General features: G+C 37.1%; 1 protein-coding gene and 1 long non-coding RNA gene across 3 annotated transcripts; one reads left to right on the forward strand and one right to left on the reverse strand.

Annotated features, from left to right (window-relative positions):
• Positions 1-1239: 1239 nt before the first annotated feature.
• LOC114915054 (uncharacterized) lies at positions 1240-4138 on the reverse strand. Its single transcript, XR_014433977.1, has 2 exons — positions 2534-4138; positions 1240-2469 (listed from the first exon to the last, which is right to left on the reverse strand). It is a non-coding gene; the product is annotated as an uncharacterized LOC114915054 (long non-coding RNA).
• Positions 4139-5909: 1771 nt separating this feature from the next.
• On the forward strand, positions 5910-16128 carry LOC109819358 (putative methyltransferase PMT20). 2 transcript variants are annotated; one of them, XM_083075074.1, is made up of 8 exons: positions 5910-5926; positions 12207-12497; positions 12584-12732; positions 12848-13043; positions 13481-13691; positions 14141-14813; positions 14913-14990; positions 15826-16128. In XM_083075074.1, the coding sequence occupies exons 2-8, from the start codon at positions 12231-12233 to the stop codon at positions 16046-16048; spliced, it is 1797 nt and encodes a 598-aa protein (XP_082931200.1). In that variant the 5' UTR covers positions 5910-5926; positions 12207-12230; the 3' UTR covers positions 16049-16128. The 2 variants fall into 2 exon arrangements, with proteins under 2 accessions (XP_082931200.1, XP_020240651.1); XM_020385062.3 differs by lacking the exon at positions 5910-5926 and adding an exon at positions 11320-11641.
• Positions 16129-25327: the final 9199 nt, after the last annotated feature.

Genomic DNA, 25327 nt, shown 5'->3' on the forward strand with positions numbered 1-25327 from the left:
CTTGGTTGACGAAGTTAGGGACCGAGCCCTAATTAATATGGAAGCATGCCGGACGATACTGGCCAGGCAATTTAAAAGCAAGGTCAAGCACTGGGAATTTCAACTAGGGGATTTGGTTTGGAGAGTCACAGGAAAAGCAAGAAAGAATCGATCATAAGGCAAGTTGGCTCCAAACTAGGGTGGCCCCTTCAGGATACTAAACAACTTGAAGAATGTGGCATATAAACTTGAAGAACTCACTGGGAATATCATCCCACGAGCATGGAATGCATCCCATTTGAAGCATTATTATAGTTGAACCGACAAAGTGTATTCATAGGTGCACTCTTTTCCTACCTCAGATTTTATCCTTTTAAAAGAATATGAAAGAGGTTTTACCGACGAGGTTTTTAAGGAGGCACCAAATTAATGAAAATCTTTATTCGTCATCCCCAATTTCTACTTAAAATACCCTATTTACACAAAGTTAATCTTCGTACAATGCTTTATTCCCTCTCAGGTAGCACTGGCCAAGGTTAAATACCGAATACTCTTCCCAAGCTCATGCACTTGAGCTAGGATGATTAAAGGTTTCCCTCCTGGGTACCACCCAATCGGGCAAGATTGAATACCGAACACTCTTCCTAAACTCATGCACTTGGGCTAGGATGATTAACGGTTCCCTCTCGAGTACCACCCACTCGACCAAGGTTGAATACCGAACACCCCTCCCAAGTTCATGCACTTAGGCTAGGATGATTAAAGGGTTCCCTCCTAGGTATCACCCACTCAGCCAAGGTTGAATACCGAACACCCCTCCCAAGCTCATGCACTTGGGCTAGGATGATTAAGGGTTCCCTCCCGAGTACCACCCATTCGGCCAAGGTCGAATACCGAACACCCCTCCCAATTTCATGCACATGGGCTAAGATGATTAATGGGTTCTTTCTCGGGTATCACCCACTCGGCCAAGGTTGAATACTTAACATCCCTCCCGAGTATCATCCACTCGGCCAAGGTTGAATGTTGAACACCACTCCCAAACTCATGCACTCAGATGATCAAGGACTCCTTTTGGGTACCACCCACTTGGCTCGAACAAAAGCGAACAAAAATACTCATCCTAATCTTACCTGAAGAGACTACAATCCAAACGCAAACGAGATGTGTACCTTATATATAAAAAATAAAATAAAAAAATGCACACATATACAACTACTTAGCAATAACAACTTCAATTTGAAAGAAAAAACACAAGGATGCAATACAAAATAGATTCTCATTAAGTTTGGCAGTTGCTTGGGTATTGACAAAATAAATAACAACATTCAAAGCTCCAGTACACATAAACCAACAAGGTTCAAAAAGTAAAACATTACACCTGATCCCACAAAAAATAAAAAGTCAACCTTCCCACCTAAGGCTTCTACAAAACAGCCAAGAAGAGGGAACCTGGTCCATCTCACATACCAGAAACTGTGTTGTCATCACCATTGCCATACTGGGTCTCCTTGTCATCCTAGCAGGTTGTGCCGGGATCCTCTCCGCTACTCGAACGAGCAGGGGCAACATCATCTGGCTCAACATCCTCGGGAATCTTAGTAAAATCCATATAAGTGCCCTTGTAGAAATCCTTGGTCACCTTGAAGGTGAAATCAAAAGGCACACGATATAAATAGGTAGCTTGTCGGACAACATGCATGAAACCTGCCTCATGCTCATGCACAATCTGATCTTCACACTCCTTGCGAAGATCCCTCAATGCTGTAGTAGCTTCTTCTTTGGCTTTGGCCTTGTGACCTAAGGCCTCCTTCACCTCCTCGACCCTCATCCTCTCGGCCACTTCGGCAGCCACCACTTGTCCCTCCATGTCGGCCAAAGCCTCCTTAAGCTTAGCAACCTCGAACTTAAGTTGAAGCTTTTCAGCTGAAGTCGCAGCATAAGCCTTGACGGAGTGTTGCAATGAACGTTGGGTTTCGTCTAAAGAGCTCTTCAAACTCCTTGCTTCAGGTATTGGCTACAAAGCCAACTTTCGGAGGATTGCCAAAGTGCACACTTGTAGTTCACAAGCCATGGCCCACTAAGCCGAGGGACTAGCAGAGTTAAGCATCCGATGACCCCCCTCAGACAGCAAATCAGGAGCCATCATCCGAGAAGGTCGAACTTCCTGTGCCAAGAAGTCTCGAGCAATAAAAGCCAAAGGAATGGTCAGGTTCAAATGGGATCCTTCGATTCGTCAACTTTTGTGCAGCCTCGAACCATCCTCACTTGGTCGGGAGGACTCATCGCTTTTTCTTTTCCCTTTGTCCTTTTTCTTCTTAGTCTAAGCCTCAGGTATGGGGAAATATCGAGGAGGGGAGCGTGCTTCAACAACCACTGCAGCCCCATCTACAACCACACTTCAGTGGTCCTCCGAAAGTGCATTGGTCAGGGCACGATTCCTAATGGCCTGCCTATATGAAAGCTCTAAACCCTTCTGTGCCATAAAGCCTGTAACACAACAATAATAATTAGGTTGACACATAGATATAACTAGCAGAAAGTTAGCATGTACCATTTAAATCATAACATGGTCGGGAAGACTTGGGTAATAAAACTAGAAATCTAGTCGGGATCTCTCGAGGCAATGTGTTCAACACCGCCAGGGCCGTGGTCTCAAAGGGAGTAAGCATATCTATCGGGTATTCATCATATTTGCGGGGCACCCTTGTCCAATAAAAGGGGAACATGGGGGTTCCCTCCTAATCATAAAAGTAGTAGTTCCTCCCAACTATCAGGTCAATCATCACCTTCAAGAAGCCAGATTTGAATCCTTTAAACGAAGATGTAAATGGCTTGAATAGACATCGTTCTACATGCCTTATTAGAGACACCCATTTCATAGTCTTGGTGGAAGGGCAGGTAAAAAAAAATACAAAAATAGCCCAATGGTTGGCTTGATGTAGTGATATTTACAAAGGAATCAGAATGCTTGCATTACCGCCTATCCATTCGGATGAAGCTGAGTTGGCACCAAGTTTAAAACCCAGAGTACACCCATATGGAAGTCTTCAAAGGGAGGGACACACCGAGATCCCTAAACACACACTCATACATATAGAAAATATCACCTTGGCCTCCTTGCTTTTCGAGGAAGACCTTGTCGGGCTCACCAGGGCCTTTGGACCTACAATAGTGAAACATTATTGGTTAAGGGTCTGTATCCTCCTAACGAGTTAATCGACACCTCTTGAGTAAGCTTTCAACGACGACCCTCTCATAAAAATGGGAGTAATAGGTCGCCACCTCCCCGTCGACCCATTCATATCCCGGAACTTCACAGGGGGGAACTTTTGCTTGTAATCTTGTGGATCCATCTCGACGTCAGGAAGCCCCAACCTAAAGGAGTCACCAATGCTCTCCCTTGCATTACTCATTGTGAGCCGCTTCGACAAACTCACAGACACTTCAACCTCCCCGACATCGACCGAACTCCTAGTGCCTAACGAAGACCCCATAGATAAGCCCAATTTCTCGACTATAGCCATATGTACCCCGAAAGACCCAACCACGCTACGCACACAGACATACCTTAACAAAAGAAGGAAAAGAGCATAACGAGAAGAAAATGATATCTCGGTACAGAGAACACGCGCGAAGAAAGGCAATTAAACCCCTTTTATATATAGATACCCAAGAGGCAACCAAAAAAGACTTGTATGAATAAAATAAATGAACAAATTCCCAACGTTATGCAACTTTATGATAGTGGCGCAACTAATGCACCTTCACACCGCCTTAGTACGACAAATACCAGATAATGAGGCATGAAGAGACTCTTTGATATTTGCAACACCCACGTGACCCTGAACACAAACCGACTCGGCCATCCAATCACATGAGTACTCGACCATGCAACCACGCATGAAGCACATCACCTTTTCGGCTAGATGAGCATCCAAGTGCTCCTTTGAGAAACCCACTTATGTACAAAAAGGCACCTTTTCGGCCAAATGAACATCCGAGTACTCATTTGAGAATCCCACCCACACACGAAAAGACACCTCAGCCACATGAGCATCTGAGTACTCCTTCGAGAAGTAGGAAGTGACTCAGAGTTTTTGTTAAAAGATTAATAATGACGGTCAATTGGGAGTATTCCACTATATGCGGATATTCCTTTCTTTTTGCTTTATGCGAAGGATAGATGAAGTTCAGGTTGAAAACAAATGAAACAAAATAATATATATATATATATATATATATATATATATATATATATATATATATATATATATATATATATATAACGCGGACACCCAATGAAGTTAGGATAGGCGGTCCATTTTTATGACCCATGAGATTCTAAAAGTTAAAGCCAATACTAGCCTATTGTTCAAGTGTGGACTAACATGGATACAATTGGTTTTGAAAGAATCGAGAAATTATATTTGCACAAAAAGACACCCTTTTGGTCATACTAGCATTCAAATACTCCAAACCTGTCTATTCATGAAAACGAATGCCGATGTTACCAACCTACTCCATTATGTCTCATTTTTATGCCATACACCTTGGTTTAAATGTCACATTAATTTGGTTTTCCCGCCTCCTATATCCCAACGTGTGCATGTATTAAATTTCACCAATTTGCTACAATTTTTTAATGCACCATTTGGTCGACTAATAACACATACATACTTTACAAACACCTAGCCATAGGAGTACGCACCATTCGGTCACCTAGCATCACATGCACACTTTAAAACATCTAGTCGCACATAGGAGGATGCACTATTCGGCCTCCAGTTGTTACGAGACCCTCCTATCCAAACATACACTCATCCAAAACAAATATAGTTGGCCATTCTTGTAGCCAAAATTCTTCTTGAGGATAAGGCCTCCTAAGACATACCCCACGAATGTGACCCAACCAAATCCCTTCGTCTTACATCCTCGAGCTTGGGGGGAAGTGTATTGGAGAACCTTCTACTATTAGAATTATCCTGTCTTAATCAAGGTTAAATAATAAAGGTCCACATTAATCCTAACTAGAACATAAAACCTAGATTACTAGGCTCTGGAGTCAAAAGGCCTATCAGGCCCAAGTATGTCACTATAAATACGATATTGATGGGACATGAAAGGTAGGTATGATTATTTAATGCTATAGTATTTATTGTTCTGCACCGAGTACTGACTTAAGCGTCAGAAAACATCAACGTAAAAGAAGATCAAGTGTTAGAGAACATCAACATAATAGTGTTTCCTAGCAAGAATAGTTTTAATATTCAAAAATCTAAAGATGTTTAGAAAAAATCTTTATGTAGTTGTCACGCCAATCATATTTGTAAGTAAATTATTATTTTTATGATATTATTTATACATATTATAAAAGATATATTTTATTTTTTGTATACATAATTTTTTTAAACTATTTTATTTTTATTTAATAAATAAAAATAATTTTTAAATATCTTTAAATAAGTATTTCTAAATGAATATAAAAGTATAAAATGTCTTGATCACTTGTTAAATTATAAATAAATTGTTTTTAAACAAATTAATATCTTAGAAATCACATAAAAATTAAGATCGAGAATGTTAAAAATAACGTGACACGAATTACGATGAGCCAAAATCCCACAATCATATTATCTAAAAAATAATTATTCAATCCAATGGAATGCTGAATTTATTTATTTTTTTTGATCAAGAACTTATTTTGTTTTTTGATCAAGATGGAATGCTAAATTGAATGCGAACATGGGATGGAAATTGCGCAGATGTTATATAGAATGGTTGAGGTGGTTTGAAATTGAATCAGGAATCTGACTGAGTTGTTGAGTGGACTTTTCTCATTCATTTTGTCTTCTTCTGTCAGATCTCTTTGGATTAGTGTCTAATTCTTACTCTTCTTGGATGCTTTCATTCTTCATTCTTTTGTGTCAGAATCTGATCTCTGCACGTGGGTTCTCTGCCTCTTTCTATATTTGTTTGTTTTGTGTTTCAGTTTGCTGTTTCTGTGTGACGGTGCATAGCACATTTTTACAATCAGATGGGTTTAAATACTTTAAACTCTTGTTATATCATATATGCCCTCATGTTTTGAAATCTGAACTGAATCAGTGAAACTTGGAGTGGAGGGTTCTTTGTTCTTTTCTCAAATTCAACTTTCACACAACTCTATTAATGATGATTCAGGGGGAAAACTAATTCATCGGTTCAAACTAGGTATACCAAGAAATGATTGTTATAATGCTGTTATACGGTGACATGTCTATTTTACTTGTGTAATTGTGTTTTCTTCTATGGCAACAGAGCATGGTATAAGATCTAAAGCTTAATTTTTGCTTGTTAAATAAGAGTGTTTTGGTCCAATGTCATGACAAGAGTGCGCGGAAAGTAGCAACTGTTGTGTATTCTAGCATTGGTCTTGTTGAAAAGTCCAAATTGGCAGCTGAAAGCAGAAATCAATTTTGGCAGAAATCAAACTTTGAAAAGTCAAAATTGGAGGCTTGGCAGAATGCAAAATCAAATTTGGCAGGCAGACCACCGAATTCCAAATTGGAGGCACCGAATTTGGAGCGTTCACACTGCAATCGTTCCTTATAAATAGCAAGCCCCTCCATTCATTTTTGTATCCAACGAAAGCAAATACTTAGCAAAGCGTTTGTATAGAAAAATTGAGAGAGAAGTTCTTAATTTTTCTGGGTATAGTTGGGTCATGGGTTGTGAGTGGTTGTGAGTATTTTGAGAGATTGTGAGTGTTTTGTAAACACTATTTATATTTCCCTTTTCAGTAAAATATCTGCAGCAGCCCGGAGACGTAGGCAGAGTTGGCCGAACTCCGTTATCAATTTTGTGTGTGCTATTAGTCCACAATTATTTTTGCTCCATTCTCAAATCTGAAGTTACGGGAAAGATCAGCGTAATTTTTCCTAACAACTGGTATCAGAGCTGGTTGTTTCTGTTAAACTTTGGCAAGAGTACTATTCATGTGAATAGTATTTTTCGTGAATAGTACTATTCACGTGAATAGTGAATAGCTCATCGAAATTGCTGGAGAGAATACTGTTCATGTGAATAGTATTTTGTGAATAGTACTATTCACGTGAATAGTGAATAGTGTAAATTGGTCAACGTTACCAATTTGTCGGCAGAAGCGATCCGAGAAGTCAGATTTGAGTGGGAGCAATGGCGGCAGATGAAGGAAAGGTGAAAATTGAAAAGTTCGATGGTGCGGACTTTAGCTTTTGGAAGATGCAGATCGAAGATTACCTGTACCAGAAAAAGCTACATCAACCTCTCGAAGGAAAGAAACCAGAGGGCATGAAGGATGATGAATGGTTCCTTCTTGATAGACAAGCCCTTGGAGTTATCCGCTTGACATTATCTCGTAATGTTGCTTTCAACATTGCAAAGGAAAAGACCACAGTGGGTCTTATGACGGCTCTTTCCAGTATGTATGAAAAGCCGTCAGCCTCAAACAAAGTTCACTTGATGAGGCGGTTGTTTAACTTGCGGATGGCGGAAGGCGCATCAGTAGCGCAACACTTAAATGAACTCAGTACAGTCACAACCCAGTTGAGTTCAGTTGGAATTGAATTTGACGATGAAGTACGAGCATTGATACTTTTGTCTTCTCTACCAGAAAGTTGGAATGCTACTGTCACAGCTGTGAGTAGCTCATCGGGAAGCAATAAGTTGAAATCAGATGATGTTCGTGATCTGGTTCTCAGTGAAGAGATCCGACGGAGAGAGTCGGGTGAATCCTCAACCTCTTCAGTATTACATACAGAGTCAAGAGGGAGGGCTCCAACCAGAGGAAATGGACGTGGAAAATCAAGGGATAACAGGTCCAAATCCAGAAATCATCGTAGTTCTAACAACTCAAAAACTATCAAGTGTTGGAACTGTGGGCAGACCGGGCACTACAAAAATCAGTGCAAGAATGCACCGAAGAATCAGGAGGCGAAAGCAGAGGCAAATATTGCTTCTACCTCAGGAAGAGATGATGCATTAATATGCTCTTTGGAGAGCAAGGAGGAGTCTTGGGTGTTAGACTCTGGAGCATCTTTCCACGCTACTTCGCAGAGAGAATTCTTCGAGAATTATGTTCCCGGAAACCTTGGTAAAGTCTACCTTGGTAATGAACAATCTTGTGAGATTGTTGGTAAAGGTGTAGTGAAGATTAAGCTAAAAGGGTCTGTATGGGAATTGAAGAATGTCAGACATATTCCCGACCTGACGAAGAACTTAATCTCAGTAGGCCAGTTGGCCAGTGAAGGCTACACAACGACCTTCCATGGTGATGATTGGAAGATTTCCAAGGGTGCAATGACGATTGCTCGTGGTAAAAAGAGTGGTACTCTTTACAAAACAGCAGGAGCGTGTCATTTAATTGCAGTTGCAGCAAATGACAATCCCAATTTATGGCACCAAAGACTTGGCCATATGAGTGAGAAAGGGATGAAGATCATGCACTCTAAAGGAAAATTATCAGGTCTTCAGTCAGTGGAAATTGACATGTGTGAAGACTGTATACTTGGAAAGCAGAAAAGAGTCAGCTTTCAGACAAGTGGAAGAACCCCAAAGAAGGAGAAACTCGAGCTTGTTCACTCCGATGTGTGGGGTCCAACGACTGTCTCATCTATTAGTGGGAAGCAATACTTCGTGACTTTTATTGATGATCACTCTCGGAAAGTATGGGTATACTTTCTAAAACATAAGTCAGATGTATTTGAGGCTTTCAAGATATGGAAAGCCATGGTTGAAAATGAGACAGGATTGAAGATTAAAAAGCTCAGAACCGACAATGGTGGTGAATATGAAGACACCAGATTCAAGAAGTTCTGTTATGAGCACGGAATCAGAATGGAAAGAACCGTGCCTGGTACACCGCAACACAATGGTGTAGCTGAGCGGATGAACCGAACGTTGACTGAGAGAGCCAGAAGCTTGCGTATGCAGTCAGGCTTACCAAAACAGTTTTGGGCAGAAGCAGTCAACACAGCAGCATACTTGATCAACCGAGGTCCATCGGTACCATTGGAGTATAGAATACCAGAAGAGGTATGGAGCGGAAAGGAGGTAAAACTCACACATCTTAGAGTTTTCGGTTGCGTAGCATATGTGCATATCAGTGATCAAGGCAGAAATAAGCTTGATCCCAAATCGAAGAAGTGCACTCTCATCGGTTATGGTGAAGATGAGTTTGGCTATCGCCTATGGGATAATGAAAACAAAAAGATGATCCGCGGCAGAGATGTAATCTTCAATGAGAGAGTGATGTACAAGGACAGACATAGTACTGATGCCAGTAACTCAGAAAAGAGTAGGCCAGTATATGCAGAGGTGGATGATGTCCCAGAAAGTCCTATAGTTGAAACTCCTCAGCCAGAGGAATCAACAGAGCAAAGTTGTGAACAACAGTCAGACACACCAGAGCCTTCAACTTCAGCTCCTGTGAGGAGATCATCCCGGCCTCATGTACCTAACAGGAGATACATGAACTATATGTTGCTGACTGATGGAGGTGAGCCTGAAGATTATGATGAAGCATGTCAGGCCACAGATGCCAGCAAGTGGGAGCATGCCATGAAGGACGAAATGAAGTCTTTGATCTCAAATCAGACGTGGGAACTAGTTGAGTTACCCAGAGATAAGAAAGCACTTCACAACAAATGGGTGTATCGAGTAAAAGAGGAGCATGATGGCTCCAAAAGATACAAAGCTCGATTAGTAGTCAAAGGATTCCAGCAAAAGGAAGGAGTTGACTATACAGAGATTTATTCTCCAGTTGTGAAGCTCAATACAATCAGAACAGTGTTGAGCATTGTTGCTAGTGAAGAGCTCTACCTAGAGCAGTTAGATGTGAAGACTGCATTTCTTCATGGAGATCTAGATGAGGAGATATACATGCACCAACCAGAAGGCTTCTCAGAGAAAGGAAAAGAGAATATGGTGTGCAGGTTGAAGAAGAGCTTGTATGGTCTGAAACAAGCTCCAAGACAGTGGTACAAGAAGTTTGATGGCTTCATGCACAAAGAAGGCTTCCATAAGTGCAATGCTGACCACTGTTGCTACTTCAAGAGATATAAGTCCAGTTATATCATTCTGCTACTTTATGTTGATGATATGTTAGTAGCTGGTTTAGATATGGATGAGATAAGAAGCTTGAAGCAGCGATTGTCAAGAGAATTTGACATGAAGGACTTAGGTCCTGCAAAGAAGATTCTTGGAATGCAAATCACGAGAGATAAGCAAAGAGGGATTTTGCAGTTATCTCAAGCAGAGTACATCAACCGTGTTTTGCAAAGATTTAACATGGGCGACGCCAAGCCAGTTAGTACACCTTTGGCTAGTCATTTTCGCCTATCCAAGGATCAGTCTCCTCAGACGGAGGAAGAAAGATATTTTATGGCTAAAGTTCCATATGCTTCAGCCATTGGAAGTTTGATGTACGCAATGGTCTGTACAAGGCCAGATATTGGCCATGCAGTGGGAGTTGTTAGCAGGTTTATGTCGAATCCAGGAAAAGCTCATTGGGAAGCAGTTAAATGGATTTTGAGGTATCTACGAGGCACCACAGAAAGATGTTTGCACTTTGGTAAAGGCAAAATAAAGGTGCAAGGATATGTAGATGCAGACTATGGAGGTGAAGTCGATCACCGAAGAAGTACCACCGGTTACATTTTTACTGTTGGTACTACAGCTGTTAGTTGGATGTCGCAGGTACAGAAAATTGTCGCTTTATCCACTACAGAAGCTGAGTACGTAGCAGTGACAGAAGCCAGCAAAGAATTGATATGGCTTCAGGGTTTGTTAACAGAGCTGGGATTCATCCAAGAGAAGAGTGTTTTGCATAGTGATAGTCAGAGTGCAATACATCTGGCAAAGAATTCAGCATTTCACTCTAGGACAAAACACATTGATATTCGTTATCACTTTATCAGATCTCTGCTAGAGGATGAGGTGTTAACATTGAAGAAGATCTTAGGAAGCAGGAACCCAGTAGACATGTTGACAAAGGTGGTGACCATTGACAAACTGAAGTTGTGCTCAACTTCAGTTGGCCTGCTAGAGTAACAGACCAAGGAAGGCTGCTGCATTGATTAAAGTGTGAAGACAGATTGAAATCAGTCTTCAAGTGGGAGATTGTTGAAAAGTCCAAATTGGCAGCTGAAAGCAGAAATCAATTTTGGCAGAAATCAAACTTTGAAAAGTCAAAATTGGAGGCTTGACAGAATGCAAAATCAAATTTGGCAGGCAGACCACCGAATTCCAAATTGGAGGCACCGAATTTGGAGCGTTCACACTGCAATCGTTCCTTATAAATAGCAAGCCCCTCCATTCATTTTTGTATCCAACGAAAGCAAATACTTAGCAAAGCGTTTGTATAGAAAAATTGAGAGAGAAGTTCTTAATTTTTCTGGGTATAGTTGGGTCATGGGTTGTGAGTGGTTGTGAGTATTTTGAGAGATTGTGAGTGTTTTGTAAACACTATTTATATTTCCCTTTTCAGTAAAATATCTGCAGCAGCCCGGAGACGTAGGCAGAGTTGGCCGAACTCCGTTATCAATTTTGTGTGTGCTATTAGTCCACAATTATTTTTGCTCCATTCTCAAATCTGAAGTTACGGGAAAGATCAGCGTAATTTTTCCTAACAGGTCTGATTGAGGTAATGGTGTTTAAGTCTTGTTTATGTGTTTATCAACATCAGTTGTTGTTCTTTATGGATTACTGATTCCTTTGGTTTTTATTGATTTTTTTTTCAGTGATTTAATGTACTGCTGTTAATCCGTTATTATTCTTTGACTTCCGTAGTTAAACTAGGATTGATAATTTTGGATCAAGTGGTTTGTTGGAGTTGAATGAGCCACAGTGCGTGACTGATATGCTTGTTTGGTTTCTGTAGTAGATAGGAAGCCGATGCCATCTTCAACTTTTTTAAGCATTCTAGGATCTTATTGACTATTATTAAAATCATTATTATCTGGGGGAAAAAGATCATGAAACTAACAGAAACTTGATTTCTTGCCAAGTGGTTTAGAGTGGCTCTTGAAACTTGTGGGTTCCAAGAGTCCTATTTTGTCACTTGTTAGTGATTCTCTATGATAAATATTGATAACCGACTATTTTGAAAAAAATATTAATTTGTTGGGTTTATCATTCTTTAATATATGAGTTAAGAGAGGAGGTCACAAGTTTCCATATTCATGATGTTTAGTTTATTGCTTTTCCAGAGATAGTTGATTATTTCTCGGACAATGAACAACCAAGATGAAGGACCTGTCACCCAGCCAGAAAAAAGCAGGATTGCCCCTATGGCAATCGTGTTGGTGGTGCTATGTGGATTTTCTTTCTATATGAGTATACTCTTTTGTTCTGAGAAGAACAAATTTCTGTTAATTTACAGCCAAAAATCCATTGAAAACCGCGAGGAGTCATCAATAAGACCTCTGCAAATTAAATACATGAGTTTTCCTGAATGCAGCATTGACTTTCAAGATTACACTCCATGCACAGATCCAAGGGTAAAATTACTAATAGTCCATATTTTTATGCTATATGACTTGTAGAAGAAAGTTTCCTTGTTATGTATGTATGCTTTAATTAACAGAGATGGAAGAAGTATGGCTCCTATCGGCAGACTCTCTTGGAACGCCATTGCCCTCCAAAATTTGAGAGGAAAGAATGCTTAGTTCCTCCCCCAGACGGATATAAGCCTCCAATTAGATGGCCAGAGAGCAGAGATGAATGTTGGTACAGGTATAATATAGATGTATTATAAGTTAACAACAAAAGGTTTGCTTAATTTAAATTTCCTGTAAATGTAATTGACATTTTGTCACTCCTTCATGTCATCTGTTATGTCTAATTTCAGCAATGTTCCAAATGAGTGGATTAACAAGCAGAAGTCCAATCAGCATTGGTTGAAAAAGGAAGGGGAGAAATTCACCTTTCCTGGTGGGGGTACTATGTTCCCCAATGGTGTTGGTAAATATGTTGATTTAATGCAAGATCTAATCCCTGAAATGAAAGATGGGACTATCCGAACTGCCATTGATACTGGTTGTGGGGTGAGTTTTATATTTTCTCCTTTCCTTTAATTATATAGGGATTGGCCTGCAAATAATAATTTCCAGATTTCCTTCATTAACTATAAATTTCTAGTTTAACTACACATGCTGATTCCATTAGTGGTGCCTTTTTAACTGCTGCACATATATATTTTAAAACCAATTTACTTTATACCTGAAAACAGAATCAATTAATTTTAGTTGTGCAAGTAAAACACCCATCCATTAAGAGGGTTAGGAGGGGGAACGGGGCATTAAAATACTATGTATTCTTCACCTACATCACTGTTCTTGTATCTTTTTGATACTAAACTAAGGGTTTGGGAAGTGCCAGTAATATGATTCCTATTTCATTACTCTAATTCTGATCGAGTCCTATTACTCAAGCATGTTATAGACAAGAGTTACACCAGTTAATCCACATAACTCCACTTTAGGTTGCTAGCTGGGGTGGTGACTTGTTGGATCGTGGGATTCTAACTCTTTCTCTTGCACCAAGAGATAACCATCGAGCTCAGGTTCAATTTGCTCTGGAGCGTGGTATCCCTGCAATTCTTGGTGTCATTTCTACACAGAGACTTCCATTCCCATCAAACTCCTTTGATATGGCTCATTGCTCCAGATGCTTAATCCCATGGACAGAGTTTGGTACCTTTTTCTATGGATTTTGAAATTTAGTATTTAAATAGAATTTATTCCTGTTTATGCAACAGTTTCTAGTGATCGGTATGTAGCTGCTTAAATTTTTAAATTTCATGCATCTGCTGTAAATACATTGTTTCTTTGAAATCAGGGTGATAACTTGTTTTCAATGAGCACCTGGAATTTTAGATCTTAGTTGGCAACTTTTTACTACTTTGCTTTTAGTAAAGGTGAAGCCACCACTATTCGAGTTGTTGTTTCTTGTCCTGATAAGCGTGATTGTTTTATAAAATGGTAAACAGTATACCCTTGAACTAGATCCCACATGCCTGTCAAGTTCATTCTAATCTTACCTCATCGATGATTTGTTTTTTGTTTTCTGCTAATCTTTTCTGCTTTGAGTTGAGAAGTCCACTCTAAAATTCTCGTTCTTTTTGACGGGTATCTGATCTTAGGCGGTATTTATCTCCTTGAAATACACCGGATTGTTCGTCCTGGAGGATTTTGGGTCTTGTCTGGTCCACCCATTAATTATAAGCGCAGGTGGCGTGGATGGAACTCCACTGTTGAAGCACAAAGATTAGATTATGAGAAGTTGCAGGAATTGCTTACTTCATTGTGCTTCAAAATGTACAAGATAAAGGGTGATATTGCTGTATGGCAGAAGGCTTCAGATAACAATTGTTATAATAAGCTAGCTAGAGATACATATCCACCTAAATGTGATAACAGCCTTGAACCAGATTCAGCTTGGTATACTCCTCTTCGTGCCTGTATTGTGGTTCCAGATCCTAAGTTTAAAATATCAGGTCTGTCATCCATTTCTAAGTGGCCTGAACGGTTGCACGTTACACCAGTACGGATTTCAATGGTTCATCGTGGGAGTGCTAGTGCTTTCAAACATGATGACAGTAAGTGGAAAAAGCAGACTGCGTATTACAAAAAGTTGATTCCTGACCTTGGGACTAACAAGATACGAAACATAATGGACATGAATACAGTATATGGAGGTTTTGCTGGAGCCTTGATTGATGATCCTGTGTGGGTCATGAATGTTGTCTCATCATATGCTGCCAATACACTTCCTGTGGTTTTTGATCGAGGCCTAATTGGAACCCTCCATGACTGGTAATTTGGAAATATATTGAATATGAACCATAAGGCTTTTTGGTCATGAACATACTTTTGTCTTGTAAGATCTGATGTTGATTTGATTTTTTATGGTAGGTGTGAAGCTTTTTCAACATATCCTCGAACCTTTGACCTACTTCATCTTGATGGACTCTTCACTGCAGAAAGCCACAGGTGATTATGAGTCTGTTTGAATATTAAGCTTAAAAGCGTTTTTTAGAGTTTTTATATTGAAAAATACTGTTTATTTTTAGTAATGAAGTTCTCAAAGTGCTTGTAGCTAGTATCCAAATAGACTTTATGTCAACTCATTTTCATAGACTACCAATTGATAATTTAATAACATATAATACTGAACATAGAAATCACACACAATACATCAATACATTAGTTGTCCAAGCGACTAAAGTCTGCAACAAATAATATTTTCTGTTTAGGAACTGCAAATAATAATATACTCGCCTAACTATATATCCTACTATAAGATATACTCCTAATACATAACTTCCATAAGTTATTTTATATAAATTACATTCATCAGGCAGTTTCTAAAATTTTTAAAATTTATTGTATCTTTGACAATGTATTCCATATTTTTTCTGGTAATATGTTCTAATTACCAGAGTAACACAATGACTTATCTAATCCTTTTCAAGTATTAGAATATTTAGTTTAATCCGATAGAAATGACATTAGTTGACTTACAACAACAACAACAAAGCCTTATCTCACTAGGTGAAGTCAACTACATGGATAATTCATTCAGTTCAATTAAGACCAACATTTTAGAGATGTTATTTAATATTTACCTTGTGATCCCTCTTGAGTACTTTCTCCAATATCCTTCTTGGCCTCCCTTTCCTCTTCACTGAATTAAAAACCATATAATCTACATCGAATTGAACTGCATATTTAACTTGAACTTTATATTATTTGTATTAATGGCTCACACTAAACTTATGTTCTTAAATATGCCCGAACTGCTTTGACAATGATTGTTACATGGTAGGTGTGAAATGAAGTATGTGTTGCTGGAAATGGATCGAATCTTACGACCTAGTGGGTATGCAATCATTCGTGAATCTAGTTATTTTACGGATGCTATCACAACCATTGCTAAGGGTATGCGTTGGGAATGTCGTCAAGAAGATGCTAAGAATGATAGTGACATTCAGAAGATATTAATATGCAAGAAAAAGCTATGGTATTCATCCAACCAGAGTTCAAGATGACAAATTATGGAACTTGCACAGTGACATTTGCTCTTGATGAATAAAAAATTCATGGAATAATAGTCACACTTACTTTTCCACATCATGTTTAGGCATAATCATAAGAGATTCAAGTATCCTTTTAATATATGTTGATTAAAAGATTTATCATGTTAATACTAATGGGATTTCCTCTTTATGAGGAGAAAAAAAGGAGAGATAAATAATAGCAAATGGAAAGAAAGGTACGAAAGATTTTTAAGGAACTTAATGAAAAAGAGAAGGAGAAAAACTCTCCTTAAACTATGGCCATATTTTATTACACATGTTGGCTATAAAAGTTGTGCATGTTTTCATTTCTATTAACATGTGCAAGAGAAACCAAAATGTAGAAAGTTTTGAGAGAGAGATAATATCATTGTTTGTAGGTGAAAGATAAATTCTTTCGAGAGAAAAATCTAAAAAAGAGTTTAACCAAAAATATTTTTAATGGGATTATTATTACAACTTTTGTAATCTCATTAATTTATAATAGAAGATATTTTTGTTGTATCATTGTGATTATACATAGTGTGGGAAAAGTTTGATCATGCGATTATCAATTATCCATTGAGATTATGTTTGGTATCTTTCCTAACAAGTGGTATTAGAGCTATGATTTATTATGCAGTTTAATTTGTTTTTATTCACAATGGACAAGTGAACCTTAATGTCATCATGAACAATGATTAAGTTAACTTCTTTAAACTACTCCATTTGCAAGTCTAGAATGGAAGACATCCTTTATTGCAAAGATTTGTACTAGCCTTTGCAAAATAAAGGAATAAAAGTCTAATGATGACTAGAATTTGATGAATAGGAAAACTGCTGGACAAATTTGACAATGAATAGATCAAAGTGTTTTTCATCATGCGGCGTAAGAAATAGTTGCGTTCATGTTATGGATGAGACTATAAATGTTGTATGAGAGAAAAGTGACCTAAAGTAAACCTCTACTATTCGGTGATTGGTGAACCTCAAGTATAAAGAGAGCTGAAGTGTTTTCGAATACTTTAGGGATTTTCAAGATTGGTAAATCAACTCACCAATATGAAGATAGTGTTTGACAATGAATTGCAAGCATTGTTACTACTAAGTTCCTTGCTAGACAATTAGGTCACACTTGTGGTTTCATCAAGTAACACAACACCCAAGGTGTTCTAACATTGGACATAGTAAAAGATAACATGTTTAATGAAGAATCAAGAAGAAAGGAACAAGGAATGTCCATAAAGTCTGAGACACTTGTCACAGAGTATCGTGGAAAAAACATCCATAAGAAGTTCAACACTACAGACAAGTAAGGGGGCAAATCAAAAGATAAGTTTAGAGGACGGTCGAGGGCAAGAAAAGATGAAGAATGTTACTATTGTCATGAGAAAACCCACATGAAGAAAGAATGCACGAAGCTTAAAAGAGAGCAATAAGCAAATGGTGATGTGAGTAATGTAGTCACTACCTTTTTTTCATGGAAATGAGGGAATCTTTGTTTGCGATGATGGTCATTTTAATTTGACATCACAAGATACATGTTGGCTCGTGGGTTTTGGTGTATCATTTCATCTAACCTCACGAAAGGATTTCTTTTCCTCCTATACAAATGGTGATTTTGGTCATGTGAGGATGGGAAATGATACTCGATCTACGATTGTGGGTAAAGGAGATGTTTGCATATAAATAAACACTTGTTGTCGCCTAACATTGAAAGATTTGAGACATGTCCTTGATATGTATCTCAATCCAATATTTATAGACCTATTAGATGAAGAAGGCTATATTGGTGTATTTGGGGATAGAAAATGGAAGTTAAAAAAAAGTTTCCAAGTGATAGCTCGAGTCAAGGAAGCATGTACTCTTTTTCTGATAAAAGCCAAAGTTAATAATGGTTGTGTTAATGTTTTTGAAGAAGACTCATCGGTCGAGTTATGACATAAACAACTCAAACATATGAGTGAGAAAGGACTTCAAATTCTAGCCAAAAAAGATACACTAGTAGGTGTGAAAGGATAAAAAATGTCACTTAAGCCATGTACATATTGGTTGGCCCAAAGGCAACATAGAGTTTCATTCTGCTACAAGGCCCCACATAGAAGACCAAATATTTTAGATTTGGTGCATTATGATGTTTATGGTCCAATGACCACCAATACTCATGGAAGTACAAGGTACTTTGTTGCCCTTATTGATGACCACTCTAGGAAGGTTTGGGCATATGCCCTAAAAACAAAAGATTCGGTGTTTGTAGTATTCAAATAGTTTCATGCTAGTGTTGAGTGAGAAACTAAAATTAAGTTAAAGTGTGCTCACACTGACAACATAGGAGAATTTATGGGAGCTTTCAAGACTTACTACATGAGTAATGGAATTCAACATAAACAATCTATTCTAAAGACACCTCAACATAGTGGAGTGGTTTAGAGGATGAACAAAACTATTATTGAAAGAGTGAGAATGTTGTTATTTCATGCCAAGTTACCCAAGAGCTTTTGGGGTGAGGCTCTAATGATTGCAGTTGATTTGATCAACTTATTCCCTTAAGCTCCATTGAATGGTGATGTTCCAAACAAATTTTGGACTGGTAAAGTGTATCCGACAACCATTTAAAGATGTTTGGTTATAGAGCATTTGTTCAAGTTCCAAAAGATGAGAGATCAACATTCAAGTTGAAGGAATGCATCTTCTTGGGATATGGAAATGAAGAATTTGGGTACTAGCTATGGGATCCTACTGATAAAAAGATTATTAGTAGCAGAGATGTTGTCTTATTTGAAGACTAGAATATTGAAGATATTTAGAAGGGTGTTAAGCATGTTAGTTCTAGAGAACATCCAATCAACTTGGATCTGGTTCATCTTCTAAAACATTACAAGGGAGATGCAATAGAAGATGTTGGAGATGTAGAAAATAAACCACAAAGTGATAACTATCCAAATGAAGTAGTTGATGGTAACAAGAGCAAGGTACCAATGATGATATGAATGAAGTCTATGAGGAAAAATAAGATATTCAAGAGCCCTAGTTAAGGTCGATCAATATGCCTGAACCACAAACCAAATATCTTGCAACGAAGTATGTGCTACTTCTGATGAAGGAGAACTAGAGTCTTATGAAGAAGCTATGTTGGATGACTATAAGGGAGAGTGGTTGAAAGCCGTGTAAGAAGAAATGCAATCCTTGCATGAGAACTAGATTTATGAGTTGGTAGAGTTACCGAAAGGTAAAAGAACACTAAAAACAAATGAGTGTACAAGTTGAAGAGTGATAAGAATAACTCATGACCTAGGTACAAGGAGAGGTTAGTCATGAAAGGCTTTAGTAAGAAGAAAGACATTGACCCAATGTAATAGTCAATTATCATTGTGCAATGATCAATTATTTCAAAGTCAGTACTTAATAATTATCAATTATCTTAGAAAATAATTGAATAAATTGTTCTTGACTGGTTTCTAGATTTACCAAGAACAAAATAATCAATTATCCATGAAGATAATTGATTATTTCTGACAAAGTTTTTTAAATTTCAATTTTCAAACTTAGATAAAAAAGAATTGATAAATTTGTATCTTTGTGACAGTCTTTGCAAAAAAGCGTCTATGAAATCTCTGCTCTCTTTGTAAAAAAATCCTTTGATCCTTTATGGACAATTTCAAGAAAGGATTTAAGAATCATCATCATCCAACTTGAGAGAAAGGCTAAACTACTATGAATAACAAATGCTTTAAATAATAGCCACATTTTTTTTAAAAATGATGAACATAATGCACATCTAATAATGGAAACATTTCTTTTTTCTGACTTTAGGAATTGTGGCAAATTTTTAGGGTTTTGATATCCTAAATTTTCTCTTGATGAATACTAGATGCTTTAAATAATAGCCACATTTACTTTTTGACGTCAAGGTAAGGAATAACGATAAAAAAGATATATATCATTTTCACTATATGTCTATTCAAAGATTCATCATGTAAATACAATTAAATTTTTGCAAATTCATAATCAAGGGCAATCATTTAGAGTTCATTGCCCTATTTTTTAAATGATGAACATAATATGAGAATCTCATTTTTTCAACTTCAACGACAAGAACAAATTTTTAGGAATGTAATACCCTATGTTTTCTCTTGACTTATTAAAAATGCTTTGAATAATAGTTACATTTATTTTTCGACATTAGAGTCAAGCATAATCATAAAAGGCTCATATACCTTTTTAACCATATATCGATCAAAAGATTATCATGTAAATACAATCGACATTTTTCGAATTCAAGATTAAGGATAACCAAAGAGTTTATTTATCCTTTTTTTTCAAATGATGAACATAATGTTCATCTAAGAATGAGAACCTCATTTTTTCTGACTTTAGGATCTATGAAATTTTTTAAGGATTTTATTAGCTGACTTTTTCTCTTGACAAATAACAAATGCATCAAATAATAACCATTTTTACCTTTTGACATCAAGGTCAAGTATAATGATAAAAGGTTCATATATCCATTTTATCACAATTGTATTAAAAGATCCATCATGTAAATACAACTTATTATTTTCAAATTTAGGATTAGGGACAAATATTTAGGATTTATTACTGTAATTTTTTCCAATGATGAACATAATGTTAATCTAATATTAGGAGCCTCATTTTTTTTTTACTTCAGTGACATGAACAAATTTATAGGATTTTAATATCCTATATCTTCTCATGATAAATTACAAATAGAGAAAATAATCGATTATCTTAAGTAAAAACTTAATATCTCGATTTTTCATATCATTTCTCTTTACAAATCAATTTTAATATATATCTAAGTCATCAATCATCATCTAGATAGAGATAAATTGCTAAGTTACTTACCAAGCACAAAACACACAAGCAACAAAGCTTAAAAGCACACAAAATAAGATACAACTTGTACTCTTGTTTATCAAGAGGCTCAAAACACAAAACCAATTACAAGTTGCACCCTTATCTCTCAAAAGGCTCATTTATAATCATCAAAATCAACTAGGATCATGCCTTCATCTTGAGCATGATCAACAAACTCCCCTTTTTTTTTATGATGACAAGTCCTCATTTCACTTGTTTTAACTCATCCAATTATACTATTATCCTTTTTTTAAATACCAAATTTTATTATCTTTTTGCTTCAACATTTTGTACACTTAACTTGCCAAACAATTACAAACCTTTCTCCTACTTTGGACATCATCAAAAACAAATCTATGCCAAGTTTAAAAGTCTAGAACTCAAGAGAAATATCATATACATTACAGATTATACCCAATATCAACCATTTGTTTTATACACTCAACATGTATACAGTGTATAAACCATACAAGTAGTGTAAACCATGAAAATTTTCAAATTCAAATCATGCTAAGTCATTATTAATTATAGTTATATTTCTTTAAAATCAACATGAAATTGTTTAAAGCATTCAAGCATTCATACTAATCCATGCTAAATTCATAAAACATCAAGATTTCAACCAAATCAAACCAAACTGAATTAAATTGTGCATAATATCAAGAAATTAAAGACACTACAAACCAAATTTTTCAAGAGTTAAAAAGATTACAACCCAACAACAATAGAACCTAACAAGATAACATAACTATCCTACGAGTACACCAACTAAGCAAAATAGAAGATCTTAAGACTAAGGTCTTCAATTTGAGTCGTCCACTATGCCTAAGTGATATTTAATCTTATTGATCCCATATAGAAGCTCGTTAAATTTGTTAAGCATCCCAGATAATGTAGACTCATGCTTTGGGTTGGCTTACATGATAACATCCATCTTGTTAATTATCATCTGCTTAACTGGAGAGAACAGTTTAAGTTTTGGTTCTACTTCTCCAGCATGCTCCATTTCTTGTTCCTCTACAACCTCATGATCACCTACTACTCCATCCTCATTAGCCATACGATATGGAGTTTGAGGCATATCTCCTTTGAATATTTTTCTATGCTATTGATTCTTCATCCCCATGTGATGAAGAGATTCTCTTTCAATCATGTTGGATGAGTAGAGAATAATTTTTTTTCTACCATGAGATCTACTCGAAAGTACCCAAATACTCTTGAGAGTAGTATAGCATAAGGATAAGGACCATCTTCCTTTCTCATTGCTTTTAGAATACAATCATTCACAACAGAAATCCTATCCAATTGAACTTTATTATTAATAACATACATCAATAGAAAGTCATTCATAGACATCTTAGCATGGTTGTGAATCCTAGGTTTAATCATCCAAGCAATAATGAAAGAAATTAGCCTATGATTCTTTTTTAGGCCAATACCCAGAAAATTACTATAACTTGCAGTCTCAAGATTTCTCTAACAATCATTGAAAGTGGTCATGTCACTAAAATCACCAAAGCTTGCACTTTGTGGTCTCTCTTGGCCTGTACCCCTTAAACTAATAATCGCCATAAGGGTAGGTCCATCCAGCCTAATAAGCATTCCCTTCACCACAACACTTGTTACTCTCCCTGAACTTGATGCCAAATAGAAAAAAACCCCTCACCAAGTCCGAGTAGTATGGACCTTGAAGTTCCAGAAATTGCTTCGGCCTTTGAAACTTCAATAGAGATGGAAATGTGAACCCTTTGTTGGTGAACCATTCTAGATTCATGGTATTTGGTGGGATTATTCTTCTCCCATCATACCATTCAAAATATTCCTTCTGGGTTTTCTCCTCCAGGAACCACTAGTTGACCAGAGCTTGTCTCTTAGAAGGTAGAGGTTTTTTGCTCCTCTTTACTTCAAGCTTTCTTGGTCTTTTAGAAGAAGATGAATCCATAGAAGTATTTAGAAGGTAAGGCATGAAGGTTTTGAAGGTTTAAAGATTGGAAAAAAGTTAGGGTTAGAGAATGTGAGAGGGATCCTTGAAGAATGATGGATTTATAATGAGAGGTGTGAGGTTTTGGGGTTTTGGGTGTTAGAGTGCATTTTAGAAATGAAGAGCCAGGGTTGTACAAAAAAATGATATTCCTAGGCAGAAAGATATGAAATGTAATATTATAAGGGGAATAATATTGGTAGATGCGTTGTCTAATAGAAACAACTTTGAATGAGGTAGGCTCGACCCTAAAAGTGAAAAGATAGATGATGAAGCATTGGCCCCCAAGGCCGGAGGGAGTTGTTCAGGCTTTTCACTAGTAGGATAGAGAAACTAGGACGTATGATGGTGTGCATAACGATCATGGCGTTTGTCAAGAACATACTAAGGAAACTTCCCCTTGCCTTTGTAAGAGGAGTGAAGTTCATGCCAAAGTTTCTCCCAATTTGCTTACAAAAGATCTTATCCATCATTCTTTGATATGTTGCCTCGCGTTTCTCAAACTGAAAGGCATTACCTTGTAGCATTAGTTAGCGGATTCTTTAATAAAAGTCATTTTTGACTCATCTCTAATATACATCCTTATCTGATTATAACCTGAATATGCATCCACAAAACTGAAAATTTGGTGTCTTGCTGCACCATCAACTAGTCGGTCAATGTTGGGTAAAGGATATGCGTCCTTTAGGCATGCCTTATTAAGATTGATGTAATCTATACATATCCTTCATTTCCTATTTGATTTTTTGACCATGACCACATTTGACAACCAAGTGGTATTGCACCTCTCTTATGAACCGAGCACTCTTCAGTTTATATATCTCCATTTCTATTGCTTTTCTTTTTTCCTCTCCCATTGTCCTTTTTCTTTGTGACACTGGACTCGCTTCTTTACATAAGGCCAACGGATGACAATGATAATTTGGATCGATGTCGAGTATGTTTGCTGATGACCATGTGAATAATTATGCATTTTTCTTAAGAGTTTCTTGAATCAACTCCTGATCATACTTCCCCAAATAGGACCCTATAAATGTGTTCTGCCCCAACTTTTTTCCCAATTGGAAAGATAAGGTTTCTTCACTAGGTTCCATTTTGAAGTCATCGTTGCCCATCTTGGGATCTAGGTCTACCAACTCCGAGGCTTCTTTAGTTATGACCAATCATTTGCATACCTCTATTTTCCTCTTCTACGATTGGGGTTATTTTATAACTAGCCATATAACACTTCCTTTTCACCTTCTGATCTGTATGCACAATAACTATTTCTCGAGCTTCAAAAGGTAATTTCATTGCCAATTGATGAGTAAAAACTATAGCCCCGAGAGCATTTATGGAAAGTCTTCCAAGCAGAATGTTGTATAAAGTATTTGTGTTTACTACAATATATCTAATTTTTGTGGTTTTACTAACTTGTTGGTCAAACCCAAAATAGGTATACAAGTCAATGCAACCTCTTGTATTTACCCATTCACCCAAAAAGCCAACCAACGACTCACTGTAGTATCTTAGCTCCACTTCTAGAATCCTCATTTACTTGAAAGTTTTTCAATACAAGATGTCAGCTAAACTTCCTTGGTCTACCAAGGTTTTCTTAATGATGCAATTATTGATTTCGACACTAATTACCATGGGATCATCCTTCTTGGGGTCCATGCCTTGAAAATCTTCATTAGTAAACGTTATTGTCAGTATTCTTGTCCTTCTTCTTTCTTCTATTGCATTAACTAACTTTATCATTCTAAGGTGTCTTTTTTGAGTCGACAACGAAGCTCCCCTACTAGGGAAGTCCCTGAAAATAATGTTAATTACCCTCTTTGGTTGGTTTCTAAAATATCATTATCTCTTTTCCTTTCCCTAAATCTACTTCTTTCTCGTTCATTTCTCCTCTTTCTGACCCCTTTCCTCGTTGTGTGTAGTCTTCTCTTCTTGAACTTTGTTCTTTGTGATAATTGAATTTCTCAACATAGTTTTTCAATTGTCCCTGCTTAATAAGATCTTCTACTTTATCCTTTAAAGTCATAATCTCTTCGATCGAATGGTCATGATTTTGATGATATGAGCATGATTTAGATAAATCTACCAACGGGGGAGCATAAACTCTTTTTGGCATCATTAGGATTTCAGATGATAGTGCTTGTTCTAAGATCTTTGCTCTACTCGCATTTAGGGGAATATAGGTAGTATACTGTGGTCCCCTAGTTTGTTAACTTTTCGTTCCATCTCCTTTTTTCTAATATACCTCCTTAAAGCTTTCTTTTTTATTGCTATAACATTTTCTCTGGCCTAGTTTCTCGATTTTGCTAATTCTTCCATCTACATGTATTTTTTCACTCTCCTCCTCAAATCGTTCAAATCCAAGGGAGGCTTTTTACATAGGTTATTTACGAATGCTCTTGGATTTAATGTAGTAT

The sequence above is a fragment of the Cajanus cajan genome, chromosome 5 (genome assembly GCF_000230855.2).
Source record: "Cajanus cajan strain Asha chromosome 5, NIPB_CcT2T_4, whole genome shotgun sequence".
NCBI lineage: Eukaryota > Viridiplantae > Streptophyta > Magnoliopsida > Fabales > Fabaceae > Cajanus > Cajanus cajan.

What these genes read in the sequence shown, in the direction of transcription:
- LOC109819358 (XM_083075074.1), top strand. Translation starts at nt 12,231, where the DNA reads ATGAACAACCAAGATGAAGGACCTGTCACCCAGCCAGAAAAAAGCAGG. An exon ending in CTCCATGCACAGATCCAAGG is followed by an intron (nt 12,498 to 12,583) that starts GTAAAATTACTA and finishes TTTAATTAACAG; the next exon opens with AGATGGAAGAAGTATGGCTC. An exon ending in CCATTGATACTGGTTGTGGG is followed by an intron (nt 13,044 to 13,480) that starts GTGAGTTTTATA and finishes ACTCCACTTTAG; the next exon opens with GTTGCTAGCTGGGGTGGTGA.